Source organism: Trachurus trachurus (genome assembly GCF_905171665.1).
Source record: "Trachurus trachurus genome assembly, chromosome: 11".
Taxonomy (NCBI): Eukaryota; Metazoa; Chordata; class Actinopteri; order Carangiformes; family Carangidae; genus Trachurus; species Trachurus trachurus.
In genome coordinates, this window is record NC_139904.1 from 17069463 (window position 1) to 17087607 (window position 18145).

Here is an 18145-nt window from a genome sequence, read left to right on the forward strand (position 1 = left end):
CACACTCACTCTCAACACATGTCAGATTTTTACAGGTAGTGCATTTATTCTTCTTTTATGTTTGTTTGTTTGTTTATTTGTTTGTTTGTATGCATGGTGTGAGCATGTTTGTAATCCCATGAACAAAATGTACTGTAGTGTGAACATAATGGAATATTATGGAGCAAAATGGTATGGGGCTTGACGTGCAATCACAAGCATTATATTGAAGTTGCGCACAAACACACACACGCACACATACACTTTAAGGAGCCTCATCCCCCTTTGTGAATCTGTCAACCTTGTTGTTACAAACACAATAGGATTATTTGTCTGTGTATGCAAGTGAGGGAGACGGAAGTGTGTCCATGTGTGTGATGCACAAGGGGGGACTGACTACTGATGTGTGATTGTGAGGCTTTGTTTTTGTGTGTGCTTGGGTGTGTTTTGTGTGTCTGCATGCATGCACAGCGCGTGTGTGCGCGTGCATGCGAGTAGTTGTATAGGAATGTTCCGACTATATTCCTGTTTTCTCTCCAAAGCAATTTGTTCTCCATTGTTCTGCTAGGTGTTTGTATATCTGTGTGTGTGTGTGTTCACGCACAAGCATGTGTGTTAGGCAGGTTGTGATTGGTTGAGTATGTGGGTCTCATAAAGACGATGTCATGATGGAAATTAATGCAATACATCACCAACATGCACTCCGACACACACACACAAAACCATGTGCGTACACACACACACACACACACACACACACACACACACACACACACACACACACACACACACACACACACACACACACACACACACACACACACACACACACACACACACACACACACACACACACCTTTGCTTCCTGCCATGGGCCACTCCTGTAAATAATACTGAAAATAGGAGAAGAGAACAAGGGAATAAAAAAGAGGAAGGCCTGGGAAACAGGGTATATTTCCAGAGGTACTGTACACAAGATTTTTACAGAGAGTTATGGTGGCACAGTGGCACCTTTATATAGAATCAAAGGAGCATCTGTCTAACCTTATGGTCAGAGTCAACTGGAAAAAAGAGGTGTCAAGAAGACTTGCAAACTCAGGGGGAATAAGGCATGTAGAAAGATATGGATACTAACTTGCTCTGGGCTACATGAACAAAGAAGTAGCAGCATTCAAGAAATGTACCTGACTCAGCAAAACAAGAGCCAATCACCTTCTAGCAAGACTATTCAGCTGGCAGCATGTTTGAAATGAATGATGAACTCTTGTGGCATGATACAGTGCTTTACAGCCGGGAGAGATGGACACTGTGTACTTGAGGCTGATAACGCTGCATGGTGTTCCACAAATGTTTTTAAAAGCCAGACTCCAGGAAAACATTTGTACAAGATCTTTATTCAAACAATAAAGAGCTTTGTGAAAGCGGAAGCCCTGTTTCACCAAATTTGCAACATGCAAATCGTGATCTGCAACAATTCTGATTTGTGTCACAAAAACAAATACAGTGTAGCTCCTCCATTGTCAGTCTGTATGCAAGTAGAGTTTGCAAATTGGATGCTAGTTAGAAGTGTGGGCACAGCGCTTTCATTGTCTGTTGTTACCATTGTGCCTTGTTATTCATGATTTTCAAGACTTTCTCCCTGAAAACTATACATTTTTAACATCTCATAAATACCACATGCGTATCACATGTCAGCTGAATCCTGGCTACAGCGGCCAAAGTTCGAATCCAGCCCCAGGGCTTTTGCTGCATGTCATGCACCCTTCCTCTTTTTCTCTCTCACATTGCGTTTCCCGCCACTCTCTTCTGTCGCTCTCAGAAATGTCAGCAAAAAGCATAATTAAGGAAAGAAGTTATTTCTGCACCAGTTTGTGTACAGAGTCAACAGGATAGAGGACCCGATCACTGTGAGGCACTGATGCTGAGCAGACAGATTTAAGGGGCTTTACTTGAATGAACAGACAAAAACCGAGCTTAGAGATTGACCTCGGTAGGACGGTCGCAGCAATCAAGTCCAGCAAGAGCAAGAAAGGCAGATGAGACACAGACACCAGGTTAAATACAGGAAGCAAGTCACAAACAGATTCACAGGAAAGTGGGAGGGGACAGTAAGGCAGACAGGTACACGGTTCAAGGTTGGCCTGGACACAAAATCACATGGCTGCATTGAAGATAAGGCAGAACACTGCAATTAAGTGGGCAGGTATAAATACTGGGTGGCTGGACAGGGGGACCTAGGGCCATGTTTACTGGTAGGTGAGAATGTCAATGTTGGGAAAGTCCAAGGACATCTGGTGGATGAGTGGAGAATGGCAAGGACTGAAAGGTTTCATAGAAATACATAGAGAAAGTCAGGGGACAGGGACAGTGAGACAGAACATCCCATGGCATGTTTACCATGTTCTTCTGATTATTTCGCCTATTCCTTGTATTTTCTAAAATCATTTTGAACACACTAAAATCAAATTAACCCCTTGAGGTAATGTATTAATATCTCCTTTTGAAAATGTATCATTACAGAAATAGACAAGGAGAGCTGTGGTGACCCAGGGACTCCTCTCTACGGAATAAGAGAGGGGGATAGCTTTTCAAATGGAGGGATCCTGAGATTCGAGTGCCAGTTTGGCTTCGAGCTCATTGGAGAGAGAACTATTTCCTGCCAAGACAACAATCAGTGGTCGGCAAACATCCCCATTTGTATATGTAAGTAATAAAACCATCCATATGTGACTTTCATGGGTATGACTATGGAGGCTGGGATAAAATAAATAAAAAAATAAAAAAAATAAAAAAAATTGGCATGTGGTTGTGCTTTGCTGTGATGTGTTAATAACATTCAGTCTGACCTGTCACCATGGTGACAGTACAGAGTTTATTATGGCCTGGAGCGGATGATGACCGATGATGCTGTGGAGAATGAATATTTAACAGAAATGTCTCTCTCTGCATCTCTTTAACTTCCCTCCCATTTCTTTCTTTCATTTTATTTCTTTCTCTGTCTCTCTGTCTCTCTTTCTCTCTCTCTCTCTTTTTGTCTGTCTGTCTGTCTGTCTGTCTGTCTCTCTCTCTTTTTGTCTGTCTGTCTGTCTGTCTGTCTGTCTGTCTGTCTGTCTGTCTGTCTGCCTGTCTGTACATCTCTTTCTCCCAGTCCCCTGCATGTCCAACTTCACAGCTCCCTCAGGAACCGTCCTCTCCCCAGATTACCCAGAAGGCTATGGGAACAATATGAATTGTGTCTGGCTCATCCAATCAGATCCAGGCTCTAGAATCCACTTGGCATTTAATGACTTTGACCTGGAGGCACCCTACGATTCCCTGACGGTGAAAGACGGCGAGACGAATGACGCCGTCATCATTGGGAGATTCTCTGGAGCTGAGAGTCCTTCCCATCTGACGTCCAATACCAATACGCTGAGGCTGGAGTTTCAGGCTGATCACTCCATGTCAGGAAGAGGATTTAATATTACTTACAGTAGTATGTACTTTTCTTTCATTCTACTTTGCCACTAAATGTAAGGAAATTACCATCTTTATTTGCTGTGCTGCAAAATAAGATGAAATGTGGCAATAATATATTGGCAATACAGTAATGGCAAAATCATGAGGTTGACACATGGTTGCAGCAGGTAAAAGATAATCTAGGGTTATATTTCTTGATGTTTTATTTTCTTTGCAGCAGAAAGACTTGGACTCAGAGGCTGAGGAATTGTTTTGAAGCTATAAGACGGCATTTCTCATTGAACTTTATATGAATTTTATGCATGACTTTCAGCCTAGACGACAAGTACCTGTATGGGAAGTGAGATGTATTTATTCTGAAACTCTATATCCATCCATACCTGAACCATTTTATGGCCCAATATTCATACGTGACTATTTTTAGTGGAAAGTCTTTCAATGTCTGAGAAACTGAGTCTTATAGTCTTTATTTTAAAATGAACAGTTACTTAGAAAATACAATGTTTTCCCTGCATATATCAGCCGTAGATGGATGTTTCATCTTAGGTAGAGGCTCTTTTAAAACACTATTAGATAGATCAGACAGGCGGCTTCAAAAAAACAAAGATTTGTTTCAAAAAAGACAAAAGACCAACTGTATTGATTGGGTCATGTGGTCATTCACAGCAGCTAAGAATAGAGGTGTAGGTTGCTGATTAAAGAGGAAAATAAGAAGAGGAATGAATTAAAGAAACACTTTTCAGGAACTTTTTGGCTTCTTTGTTGTCGTACCCAGAGTCAGTAAAAACAGCTAGATATCATTTTTCATCTACTAGAGAGGTCCAGCATGTGTTTAGCCTTACTTAGCACACACATTTGAAGTAAGTGGAAACTGTTATCCTAGTTCCGTCAAAAGCGAAATAATACAGCTTCCATATTGGCTTTTTTTTGTAACGGCATATTTTGTGTCTTTAATCCATGTCTAAATAGAATCCAAAATAGAAGACGTTAGGCTTTAAGAAGCATTTAGCATCTCAGAAGTTCTGTCTTGATTGTAAAGCTGTCAGCTGTGCAAACTTTTGTAATTGATCAAAACCCAGGTTACTCTCAGAAGTATTGACGAGTGTCTTGCTAGACAACAGGATCCAACATGTACAGTAAATAAGACAGTTTGGGATTTGTTGGAAGCATATTTGTTCATTTGTGATGCAGGTGAACAGTTTGCCCCGGCTTGCAGTCTTTGAGCTAATTTAAGCTCCATACTGGACAGACAGACATGGAAATTGATATTGATCTTCTCTTCTGACTGTGACTGTTTTGATGGCAAACAGACATATTTCCCAACATGCTGAAAAGTTCTGTCCACAAGTTCCTTCACAGTTGTTACCGTTCAGCTCGTACTATTCTGGGTATTTTATTTTATTCCATTTTATGTCATGATACTTTTTTGGGGTTACTGCATTTGTAATTTTTAATCTCTCTATCACACGAACAGTAGATTGCTTGAACTGGCAAAACACAGGCATTTTAAAGTTGGACTTTATAACCTTCTAATCTGGTGAGCCAGATCATATCCTGAAGCAGACAAGCTCACAGAAATTTTATCAGAAGATTTTCTGAGCTCCAATCCAAGCACAGTGCAAATACATTGTAGCATGAGAAATGAGCATATGAGTAAAGACATAGCAGGAATATAGAACAGATGGATTACAGGAGACATTTATAGACGTTTCCCAGGCTAGGTCTGAATGTTACATTGCTGCAATAGATCTATATGACTGGTTCTCAGAAATTTCATCAAAACGATGAGCAAAATGTCGCCTGTGAGTATCCATAAAGTATAGATCTCATATTCTTTAATAACATTTTTCATGCACATGTCTGTCTCCCTCTGTGGGTGTCTAGTGTCCAATATCTCCCTCATCATATTTCTGCCTCCTTGTAACTTTTTACCCCCAGCATTTGGCCATAATGAGTGTCCAGACCCTGGCATTCCTATCAACGCTCGCCGCTTCGGAGACAGCTTCCAGCTCGGCAGCTCCATCTCCGTGGTCTGCGAGGACGGTTTTATCAAGACGCAAGGAACCGAGACCATCTCCTGTCAGTTAGAAAAAGGGAAAGTCATGTGGAGTGGTCCCATCCCTAAATGTGAAGGTAAATATTGACAAGATTGCTGATTAAACTATTAAGTTGGGAACAATGCGTCATCCAAGATACGGTATCATCATTACCACAGCATAAAGACCCAGGAGGAATTTATCTGCTGTCAGTTTGACAGAGGGAAATAATGGAGGTTAATGGTCAGTTAACCTGGGGTAGGACTTTTACACTGCTGCTACAGATACAGATACACATATTCTGACTAAGAATATGAAACCCTGTCTTGCAAGGTATAAGTATGAAGTAATCTTTTGAATAACCTGAAGTTAATGGCACACATATGAATATGTTAGATTTAATGGGATGTAATTATCATAGTGGTATGTTATAAAAAAAATAAACTGAGGAAACTGTAACCACTTCCTTTAAAAGGTAACTTAAGTCCCCTTATTAGTCATTACACCACTCCACTATAATTTTCATGTCCATTTCACAGTTTTAACACTGGCATTTATCCATACTGGTTAAAGTCAGTAATTATATTTGAATTTAAATATAGGGTCATTTTTCAAAGTAGTATTAATGCAAGATCTTAAAAAAAAAAAAAAGACTCCTGTGTGGAACTACAGTATATGGGACAAAAGAACTGACAGTGTGGAAGTGTTTTAGTTATATTTCCAACAACAGATATAATTAACTTTCAGTATTTCTGACAGAGCTACTCTTGATGGAGCTGTTGATAGTACAAATAAATTCATGTTTATTGTGCTCCAGGTCAATTAATGGCCCTAGATCCATTGTAGCTAGCAGTGTATGTGTAACTACTTGGATGGTAAATTTCACTTGCCTGGCTGTATTCAGGAGGTAGAGACCAGAACCAATTGAAGTTAAATGCTAAACACCATCAAATTTAGAAGAAGTGTGGGACAGAATGGCTTCTGGCCAGTGCAATGTGGTGATAACAGTTAACTTTCTCATCTGTATCTCATTTAGTGTTGTGAAGGATGTCAATGAATATTCTTGACTGTTCCCTTTCCCTTTTATATTTTGAATGTAATGTGTATATATATACATTTTTTTCAACTCTCTTTAGTGATTTTCGTCATTTTGAACATAAAACATAACAGACAGTAATACAGACAACATACACATTAAGGTCATTAAATCATATTAAATGATGTATCTCAAAATGAAACATAGACAGATGAAGGGGATTAATTAAAAAAAATATGTGTTGTGGTTAAAATAATAAATAAAGGGCTGCCAAATTCTGTAAAACTTTCGTTCCTGATTTTTCAGTAACATCTGTCATAAGCTTTGAATAAGTTGGGGCCGCCTTTTGTTTCCAATTACTTGCCTATTCATAAAAATTATGAATTTGGATTTAAAATGTAAAACCATGAGGTGTATCTCATGCAGCCAGTGGATAACTATGACCCCTCACTGACTGAGTCAATCGATCACATGACCGGGAAGCTATTGCTACAGTAATATTTACATATAAAAATTACTAAAAATTATGAACAGATTTAAAATATAAAATCAAGAGCCACCCCTGAACTAACTGCTTCAACATAATCTTTTTCTGTATATTTTTGTCCACTACATCTCTCTTTTTCTTTCTCTTCTCGTCTAGCTCCGTGTGGAGGCCACTATTCAGCTCCAAGTGGAGTGATTCTGTCTCCTGGTTGGCCTGGTTACTATAAAGACTCCCTCAGCTGTGAGTGGGTGATTGAATCAGAACCTGGGCGCTCCATCAAAATCACATTTGACAGGTGGGTGGTTTAATTCCTTGATTCTGCATCTTATAAAAGCTCCCAGAGCTTTGAATGGGCAGAACTGTGCAGATTCATCAGAATCACCATCGATTACTTCTGACAAGTAAAGATTTACACGATTTAAAGTTCATTGGGATTTACCACGAATAAAATTATGATCTCTTAAATATCATAGGCTGTTTTTTTATTATCATTGAGAGCTGCATGTTGATCAGGAAGTGCTGGTTAATATTTTGGTTTATGTTACGTCTTCTCTGAGCTGCGAACTGGTGGCTTTAGAGAATCCTTTCAGTTAATTTTTCATGGGTTGGAGCTTCTGTTTCAACTTTATTTCATTGTAAAGTGTATTCAACAAAATTGGCTCAACATTCTTTAGAGGACTTGGGAGACTGGAACTTTTCTTCCTCTCTCCCTACAGCATGTTAACTCAATTAAAAAGGATTTCAGTGAAGTTTGCAAAATTCTTATCACTATAAAGGTAATGATCAAGAAATTGAAACGTTTTGTGATTTCTGTCTTACAGGTTCCAGACAGAGCTGGGTTATGACTTCTTGGAGATCCATGATGGGCCAAACCTCCTGTCTCCCCTGGTTGGCTCCTTTAATGGCACCCAGGTGCCTCAGTTCCTGTTCAGCAGCAGCAACTTTCTGTATCTGCTGTTTACCACCGATAACAGCCGTTCAAACGCTGGCTTCAAAATATTATATGAAAGTAAGGAAGAAACAAATGCAGTATATGTATGCACACTCCCTGTGGGCATTCACTCATGAATGCAAAGCTGACTTAAAGATAATGTCCTTTCTCTTTTACATATCTGAAAAGTACACATGCAGTTAATGTGTATAAAACTGATCCATATGCTGAGTAAATAAGAAAATAATGAGAATATGTTTTGCAGAAATTTATTTTCACAGTGTCTCTGTAAACACACACTCAGTAGGGTGCAACATCACAGTCGTCCACACACAGTTTCACAAGCTGGCCACACATGAAGTCATCACCTGCAAAAACCACACAACCATGATTGCACAGCATGGTGCTGTATGTGGAGACTCGTGCCATCTGTGAGATTTTGAGCGTACAGATCATGCAGAAAGTCTTCATATGGTTCCTTTTGTCTTTCTTTAAGGTGTTACAGTGGACAGCTACTCGTGTCTGGACCCTGGTATTCCTGTCAATGGTATCCGGTATGGACAGGATTTCTCCATCGGGTCCACGGTGTCATTTGGTTGTGATTCTGGCTACAAACTCAGCCATGAGGAGCCACTAGTGTGTGAGAAGAACCACTGGTGGAGCCACCCTTTGCCTACATGTGATGGTAAATATCTCAGAAAAGCTTCTTATTTTACATTGTGACACAGTAGATGCTGAGATTTCAACAATATAAACAAGAAAAAGAGGTTTCTTTGAATATGATATGTCCTCTGTCATCATCAGGTCACATTACAAACTTTGATGTTATTCCCTGCTCTGCATTGTACACTGATCTGATCTGTTTCATCATGAACTATACATGAGATTCAAGATTAAAAGGGTACACTGAGTGAAACAGAACATTTCCTCTTGACCTTGGTGCAGATACAGTGCACACAATATGCAGTGTGGGAAGACACACTGACATGACATGGCCCAAGGTCAACTTGACTGCGGCCCTACTGATGGTAGTACACTGATAAATTACAAATGAGCAGCTTTGTTCTGACATGAAATATCCACCACTGAAAAATGACATTCATACTCATCAGTGGAAAAAAATTCTGAAGATGAAAGGTAAAAGCAGTTCACAGAAATAATTATTATTTCTAAAGACTTCACCCAAAACAATTTGGAGACTAATACAGATTATCAAGCTTATCTATTACAATAGCCTGAGAGAAGCTGGGTGTGTGAGAAAGATCAGGAGTGGAGCCACCATCCCTATATTGAGAGCTGAGTCACTTAGAACATGCTGTTCTGCGACAAAACCACTGGTTGAATTCCATGCACAGACACACACTCACACACACCTGCAAAGGCATATACACACACAGCCACATGCACTTACTGTAGACCGTGGTGTTCGTAGGGGCAATTTGCAGTGAAGGCTGCTGTGGCTGATAGGGGATGATTTGAGGAGAAGATGAGAGATCCCCCGGCACCTACATTGTGTGCGTGTGCGTGCACAACAAGCATGTGTACTGTATGTCAAAATTATATGTGTGCTTGTGCCTGCATGTGTGTGTGGGGCTTTAATCCAGGGGCTTCCTGTCACCCCCTCTCCTGTGTGAACTGTGAACACAGGAAGGTTTGAGGTAAGGGTGATGAGAGCCTGTGTTGGCTGTCACCTCCTCTCTCTTCTCTCTGAAATCAAGGAGTGGGTGGGTTGGGTGGGTGAGTTGGGGGGAGGGGGAGGTTCTTGCCCCCCCTCCTCCCCCCTGTTCCAATCATGGTGGAGCAGAATAGGAGAAAGGCAGTAGAGATGTGACACTGCTGCATCATTTTTGGGGTGGCTTGCTTGGTTCAGCTTGTTGGCTCATTGGCTTCTTACCACATTTGAATTGCACATTTCCTTGGACTGGCAGTCCCCCTTTTTTTTTTTGGAGGGAGCTGCATATAAACATCAAGCACACTGCCTGGAATTTACAGACTGAATGCCATTAGACTGTGTTTACACTGTATGCACCATACAGATATTGGAAATATTTGCTGCTGTGGTTGGTGAGAAATGGTCTATGCTGATGATTGACAACTAGGACACAATGAACAGTGCCGAAGGCAGCTGATTAAGCGGTGGAAAATGTAGCAGAATTCAAATGTCGTTCATACTATATATTCAGGGAGATGAAAATGGGTAACATCGCCTATTTAATGTCTTAATCTATACAAAATGAACAAGATGATGGCAAAATTATGAACACAGAGGTCATACAGAACAATCTAAAGATTCATCCATTTTAAACCAGCGTAGTAATGTTATGATTATGTTTTAACAATGGCAAAATATAAATCAGCCTTTGAGTTGGAGGATTGTTTTACCACTTGTATGAATTTAAATATAATTTAATCATAATTGAAATCATTCTGTTAGCCTTTTTGAAGAGCAAAAAATGGTGTTGAAGTGGAGTCACTCAGCAGCACTTGATTCAGTCTCGAAAAAAAGAAAAAGAGAACAGATCGAGAGGCCTCCCAACAACAGTGGTGGAGGCATAGCTAGATGAGAGGACGTGAAAAGGAAAAATGGACAGATAGAGCGAGAGAAAGAAACTGGCAGAGATGGAGATGTAATGCAGTGTTTCAAATTTCTCACATAGCTCAGTGTTTAACATTAAGAGCTTCCTGGCAGAGAAGTATTCATAATTAATTGAACAGTCTGTGCATGCAAGCTTTTGTGCATGAGTCACTGTGTCAGGGTGTGCGTGCGTGTATTTGTTTAGTTTGGAAATGCTCTCACTCCTCACCCTTGTTTTGGGGGAGGCTCTTACAAACCATGGAGGTCGAGTGTGAAGATACTGGTGTTCCTCTCTGGTTTGAACACACTGTCAGTGTCTGACACATCTCTTTTATGAGGTTATGGCACTGGTCAGCAGTGGAAATGCATGTAAGTTGGAGGTTTCCAGCTTCTATGTGCCAGGTTGAACGTCCTGCTCTAGGAAACTTTAGCAGGTTTGACCTTCTCCCTCCTGCACTGCCACCGTTGCACTTTTGAGGTAATGTTATGGCATTTTATCGGCATATTGTAAGAGAAAATGACAGGCCAGTCGGCTAACTGTAAGATGAAGCAACCGGAGCGAGTTGAAATGAAGCACCTTGCAATACATGCATGCATTAGTATGCATAGAATCAGCAACAGATTTTTACAAACTTTTCTGAAGGCCCGGTCTCAGCTCTGAGCATCTCTGTGCAGCTCAACTCTCATCCTGCATAACAATGTGCACAGTTGAACCGTGTGCAAAACTTGCAGGGTTATCCTAAGGCCATACTGAGTGGTTAAAAAAGTTTGAAGCAGTCCCAAAGAAACATCTGTATTGCTTCGCTGCTTTGAATATTACTGCTTTGAATTGCCGCAAATTAAACTGTATTAATAGAAAAAATATCTCAGAAACAAAAGATGTTTGCAGTTTCTGCACACTTGTGAGCATTGATATTGCAGAATATACTAGCTTAAATTACATCAACGTTTTTGTCTCATAGCTCAATTTCCTGCTGAAACCCAAAGCAACAAAATCTTGTAGATGGATTTCAGACCCTCTACCTCTCAGCAAAAAAACGTATTGTCCAGATGGTTACTTGGTACATAGCAAACAACTTTGCAGTAACTCATTCTTGTTTTCATATGTTTTCATGAAAACTTGTCACTGTTATTACTTCTAAAAAAAATGACTTTTTGAATTGAAAAACAATCAGTTAACACCTCGCTAATTTGATAGTGGTTATCAGTGTAGTTGAATACGCATTAGAGGTTGTAATAAGTCATTTAGTTATGGAAGGTGTTACATTTGCATCAGGGATTTTTGTAACTTGAGCTCATTATAGCTAAACATAGAAGCTGAAGTGTACCCTTTGTCCTGCTGCAGACAGGTGCTATCATCTCACTGTCATTGTCATTATATGTGTTAGCCCTCACAGAGTGTACCTGCATAGGTTTTAATAGAATCCTCTTTATCGACTTTTACACTAATTATGTGACAGCTGCTTCTGTTCGGTGAGCATGCCACAACTGAAAACCAATAAACAAGTTTGTGTAATTCACATACCAGCAGTTAAACTGATGAGTTCGTTTAAACATAATCGCTGACATTGAACTACTTCAGATAAACAGAAAATAATCCATTATTTATATTTAAACCCAGTGTTTGGCAGATTTTCCACCACTACAGTAATATCATAATTTTGTGTTCGTGCAACAGTCAAGGGACTAAATAATAAAAAAAATCAACTCAAACATTCAAAGTAAAACGATTAGGGAATACACACTGATCCGACAGTGTTTTAACATCTCCTAATGTGTGACATGACACAAATTTTGCAGTTGTCACTGCAAAAAGAACCTGTGTGTGTGTGTCTCTGTCACTGTCTATCTCCTCCACTCTTGTAGCATTTATGTGTGGGTATGCTCGTGTGTACGTGCTGTAAGTACTATTAGAGGTCCACGGGGAAACATTATCTGTTTGAGCTATCAACAATCTGATGCTAACCTTCTCTCTGCCTCTGCCCCTGTCTCTGCATATCTCTCTCTCTCTCTCTGCCTCTCTCTCTCTTTCACTCTGTCTCTCTCAATCTATCCAGCTCTCTGTGGCGGAGATGTTAGAGGTCCCTGGGGAACCATCCTTAGTCCCGGCTATCCAGACAGCTACCCTTCATCTCTCAACTGTACCTGGACTGTTGAAGTCAGCCACGGGAAAGGCAAGAGACACACACACACACACACACACACACACACACACACACACACACACACACACACACACACACACACACACACAGATTCACACTACTTGATAGAGAGAGACAGAGTGAAAAACAGCACCAAGCAGCACACAGAGTAGTGCAGAAACAGCTACTATATACTACACCCACAGACTTGGATAACATGAACTTTTTTTTTTGTATTTTCTAACTTTCATGGGACGTTAAAACATAAAATCACTTGGTTATTCAATAATTATGATAAGAATACTCTGTTGTAGAAATAATACATCATAGTATTCTTCTACTGTAATAATTTCAGTGTATTATAATCTGAATAATAACTGCAGATATATTAGTCCATTCAGAGAATGAAACCACCTTCTAGTTTTACCCCTACACAATCTATTTTTCAACTTATATGTGTGTGTGGGTGTGTGTGTGTGTGTCTTCAACAGGAGTCCAGTTTCAGTTCAATTCTTTTCATCTGGAGGACCAACACGATTACCTCTTGGTAACTGAGAACGGGAGTTTCCTGCAACCACTGGCTCGCCTGACTGGCAACGAGTTGCCTAGCAACATCAACGCTGGTCTCTATGGCAACTTCAAAGCCCAGCTTCGGTTCATCTCTGACTTTTCCATTTCATATGAGGGCTTCAACATAACTTTCTCTGGTAATTTACTTTTCTATACTCATCCCGTGCCATTATACTCAACAGGATGCCGATTTAATTTACCATCACTTTAGTCAAATCAAGGAGTTGACTTTCCTCTCTTTAGTTCTCATACTGAGAAGCCAGCTTGATTCTGTAGAACAATGTGTTTTTCTTTTTAAATCCAAACCAGGAATTGTGAAACACAGTCATATAATAACACCCATTATGAATTTTGCACAGGATCGGCCTAGAAACCCACGCAAAGAGGATGCAAGACACCACAGTGAAATAATAGCCTCCCTTCTCTTTAAAGCCTCCCTTTCAAGAGAAGAAAACAGAGCAGTGTTTCTACTTAGACAGAAACAGTTGCAGTCTCTTAATGTGCAATGATCAGTGATAGCTTTACTTTGTGCTCTGAGATTTTGAGAAATACTGTTTCAGTGGAGTGGAACCAGCAGCAAATCCACACACACCCTGTGTGCCCACAAAGCTTAGTACTGAAACCAGTGTCTCACCTACCGTTATCTCATATTCAAATCCAGACCGACCTGAAGTTTCACAATCCAATCCAACACATATAAAGTCACTCATTTTAAAGCTCACCCAGGTTGATTTAACAGGGGTTTGCATGATGGCTGGTCTGCGGTTACCTGCTGGGTGTGCGAAACACTCTCAGTCAGCTCCAACTTGTTGTAGACATAAGGCAAAGTGATACAACGATACTGAAGATGCAGCAACCATCTGTCCTCCTTCCCAAAGTGACTCCCTGTTGCTATCAGTCAGTATTTTGATTTGTTTTCTTATTATTTTAATTTTTCTACTCAGTTTTTTGTCTGTCTCATGTTTATTTATCTACACCTGTGAATTAATATAATGTATTTTTGACCCATTGCACAACATTTTTGTTCAAAGTTGTTGTTCTAATAAGTAGGAGCATTGACAGATTTTACATATCAACCTGGCACAGCACATCCATTAAAAAATAAATAAATATAAAAGTAAAATAACTGCGAAGCCAACACAAAACTTTTGCTGTGTAACTTTTCCTCTAAATGGAGATGTTATACCACCAGCCTCAAGGACTACTGTACCAATAAACCCTTTTCATGAATAGCAACGCTGAGGCAACATGAAACTGAATGTAATCCGTCTTTAAACAACACAAAAGAAGAAAAATAGATATAGATGGATTCCTTTCAGTCTCACCTGTGGTATTTTAAGATTGTGCAGAAGTCAGCTGCCGTCCTGATCCATTGTTGTGTTAAGGAGCACATTTAAGACAAACACCAAGGCTACAGGTGTCCTTCATAACTCAAAATCCTTTGCCTGACTCTCCTTTCAACACTTTCCTATTGACTCTGAAACGAAGGAGCACTTGAGTCGTATACACACTATATACTGTACAGTATGTCAGTCAATATACAGTGAAGGATGTTGTAGCACCTCCCAGATGGCAAAGGCTGATTCTCCAGAAGGTCACGCATGCAAGGTGTCACCATAAATGTGACTCACCAGTCATAACATGCCATGTGAAACTGCAGCACACTCTGAAATACACACATCATCACATCAGTCTTCGCCCACATGAAGTAGATCTCACCAAACACAATCAACAAGTTTGGCTGCAGCTGACATGACGGAGTCAGTTGTTCACCATTGTTCTTAAGCTCTTATGCAAAGGTTATATTTTAATGGACTGCATTAGTTTTTAATCATAAGAGTTACTGAATTATTGAAAGAGGTTAGTCTGCGTTTGCAACTTTCAGTTAATATTTAATGGCTGTGATGTCAGTCTTATTGTAGTTATTAAAGTGGATTTTTCTGGACTTTTCTTGGAGAGTGATAGGTATCGATTTGATGATTGAACCCTATTTGTAGAAAAATGATGTTATACTCTAATCTCATAATGTTTCATTTACTCTAATGGCACATTTAGATTATTCAATAATATATGTATTCTAAAAGCCAGTTTTCATAGTGCCATTTTAAATGTTGAGTCTCATGTTATGTACTCAATTTCCATTTGTTTTCTGTAGAATATACTTTGGAGCCATGTGAGGACCCTGGGATGCCGCGGTTCGGCAGGAGAAACGGCTACAGTTTCGGTGTCGGTGACACGCTGTCTTTTTCCTGCAATATGGGCTACCGCCTAGAGGGGGCACCAGAGTTAGTCTGTCTGGGAGGTGGGCGGAGAATGTGGAGCGCTCCTCTACCAAGATGTGTCGGTATGTGGTTATATCACTGCTGTTATCTTTGACCACACTATCACACTTAGTGGTAGCAGAACACAATTTGCCTGTTGAGTTTTGTGGCGAGTCAGGTGCCACAGAAAATTTCTAGATATGTAAAGATATTTTATATTGAGAATAGTACAGTTAGATTGTTAGCCACCAAGCAGGGTGTAGTCCTTCACATTTACTGCATTATGAAGTGTATGAGTTAAAAACACTGTTTGATGTCTATGTGTAATCCTCCAATACACCTCACTCACAGTATAAAAAAATAATTTCTCATCTGTTTCCATTGCTATAATTTCAATGATAATACTAAATATTACCTTCTAATTCACAAACAGAGGCAAATAAGAGTTGAATGAATGGAACTAATGATGGAAACAGAGCTTAGCTGCAGTGACCAGAGAACATGTTGAGCTGTTTTGCTGCTGATTCCTGGTTTCCCTCTCAGGTTCTTGGTAAACATAAGAAATTCTGTGAACCTGCACAGCCTCAGTTCAAAAGCCAGCAGCCACACAAGGTCATCTTTGTTTGCTTTTACAAGACAGTGAGGGAGACGGTGCAGCACAAAGTTAAAGTTAAGTGACTGGAAAACATTTTTAGAATAATTTAGAACAGAAACGGAGCACGTCAAGTCTTTCTGCTTCCACTTTGGAAGGAGGTTTTCTAGTTAATGTGCCCCCTGTCCTTGTTCTTTTTTTAATCTGTTCCAAAAATATATACAATAAACTACAATGACTCTAACCTGGATAGGACCTCCTCAGACAACAGTCTGCGTAAAAGCCACAGATATTCAAGCCACATTTGAGTTACTAGATGAGCAGTAAATGCCAGTGATATTTCTTCAAGTGGGCAGAGAGTTTTGGCATTGTCACAGCCCTGCACCACCTTTATAATTATGACCTTTAGTATCAAGGACATCAGAAATACAACTGCATTTTTTAACTCAACATTCAACAATACTCCAAAATGAGGTAACTGAAGCACCTATGGAGCAGTGAAAGCAGCAAGCAAAAAGGTGCATGTCACTACAAAATGAACTTAAATTTAATGGCGGTATGAATACAGTCAAAGCAGAGAAGTGTTAATTGAACCATGAACACAGTTTGCAGTGAAGACGTGTTCATTAGACTTAAAAATGTCTCACCTGGGGTGGAAAATGTGAATATTCAGGGATGCGCCACTAATTAATTTGTGTACAAAAGCAAAAGCAAATGCCAAACATATTTAATGGGAATATAAGTGCAATAAAGGATTTCTCAGTTCTCACAGTTCAACAAATGTGTAATTACAATCATTTCACATACAAACTGTCATGCAAACATAGTATACACTCTACATATACATAAGTATTTTATTGGTAGGCAGCAAAGGAACACTGCAACAACACACACATCAACTTTGTGTCAACAAAGAAGATGAGAGTAATAATAATGGCAACTATGATAAATGATATATTTGTTCATTGTCCGTGACCAAAGCAATTGCTCTGGGGGCGCCACAGATGGTCATGTGAAATGTCTGATGCTGTTTACTCATGAGGATCAATACTGTGTACTCATAACTCCAGGGTCTTTGCAATTAAGAAACATGTAAAATGAGATTTGATTTGGATGAAAATGATGAATCAATACCTTGCGATGATAAAAGCACATAGCAAAGGAAGCAACACTGAGTGCCTCTGCCGTCAATCACAGGGTCATTTTCAGCAATAGTGCGAGAAGCATGGGGCTGTACATGTGTAGAGGGAGAGACATTAATGTCCAGTCCAAGAGCCCAAGAGCAGACTCATGAGGGAGAATATTGTACAAAACCACAGTTATTTTCAGCACTGCACAATATTTGCAGTGCCAGGTTTTTACGTCTTTGGCTCTTTGTCATCAACGTGCGAAGACTGATAATGCAAAGAGGTGGGAGTGGAGTTGCGTGCCGGTGTTCTATGCTGTTGAGCAGTTTGCTATATTTAGTACCTGTGTGTTTTGTTGCATTGCTACATGATGTGCTGAGGAGCAAAGAGGAAAGGAAAGGGGAGATTAGAACACCAACCATGTGCTGTTATTACCATAGCTGGAAACTTTAACTAAGATTGTTTGCTGTTGCTGTCACCTCAGTAAAGTGGAAGACACTAATCATTGAAAGACAAGAAGCTAAAAGGTGTTTTTCGGTTTGATTTTAATTAATTAAAAGATGTACCTCACAGCTTTAAAGTGTTGCTTTTTTGGCATTTGTGATTTTACATGAGGCCGTACTTACCCTAGCAGCTCAAACATATTGTCTTCTTAAGGTGCTGTCCAGAAGGGAGTAGGAGGGGTACTGACCTCCTTCTGGCGTCTTTTCTTTCTCAGGCTTGTTGTGCTTGTGTACAATTTTTGGAAATTACCTTCCATGTAGCACTTGTTGTTGTTGTTAAGGTAAAGGAGTCTGAGATGGGAGAGAAAAGAGAAAATAAAGAAAAGTGAAGTGAGCAGGATAGGGAAAGAGAAAACCGGTGAGAAGCACGTGAAGGTTGATTGAAGTAGAGGAGGGTAAAGGGGGCACTATTCATATAGAAGGAGAGAGAGAGCGCAAGAGCAAG

At 39.9% G+C, this 18145-nt stretch overlaps 1 protein-coding gene across 1 annotated transcript in view; it reads left to right on the forward strand.

The window, feature by feature from the left end:
• Positions 1-18145, forward strand: part of csmd3b (CUB and Sushi multiple domains 3b) — a gene marked incomplete at both ends in the record, with an annotated part of 321253 nt that overhangs the window by 234423 nt on the left and 68685 nt on the right. The window contains 9 exons of the mRNA XM_083981903.1: positions 2500-2682; positions 3128-3454; positions 5377-5571; positions 7154-7292; positions 7819-8006; positions 8425-8613; positions 12561-12677; positions 13139-13354; positions 15373-15561. Coding sequence (XP_083838029.1) covers positions 2500-2682; positions 3128-3454; positions 5377-5571; positions 7154-7292; positions 7819-8006; positions 8425-8613; positions 12561-12677; positions 13139-13354; positions 15373-15561 — 1743 coding nt within the window. The remainder of the gene's footprint in view (positions 1-2499; positions 2683-3127; positions 3455-5376; positions 5572-7153; positions 7293-7818; positions 8007-8424; positions 8614-12560; positions 12678-13138; positions 13355-15372; positions 15562-18145) is intronic.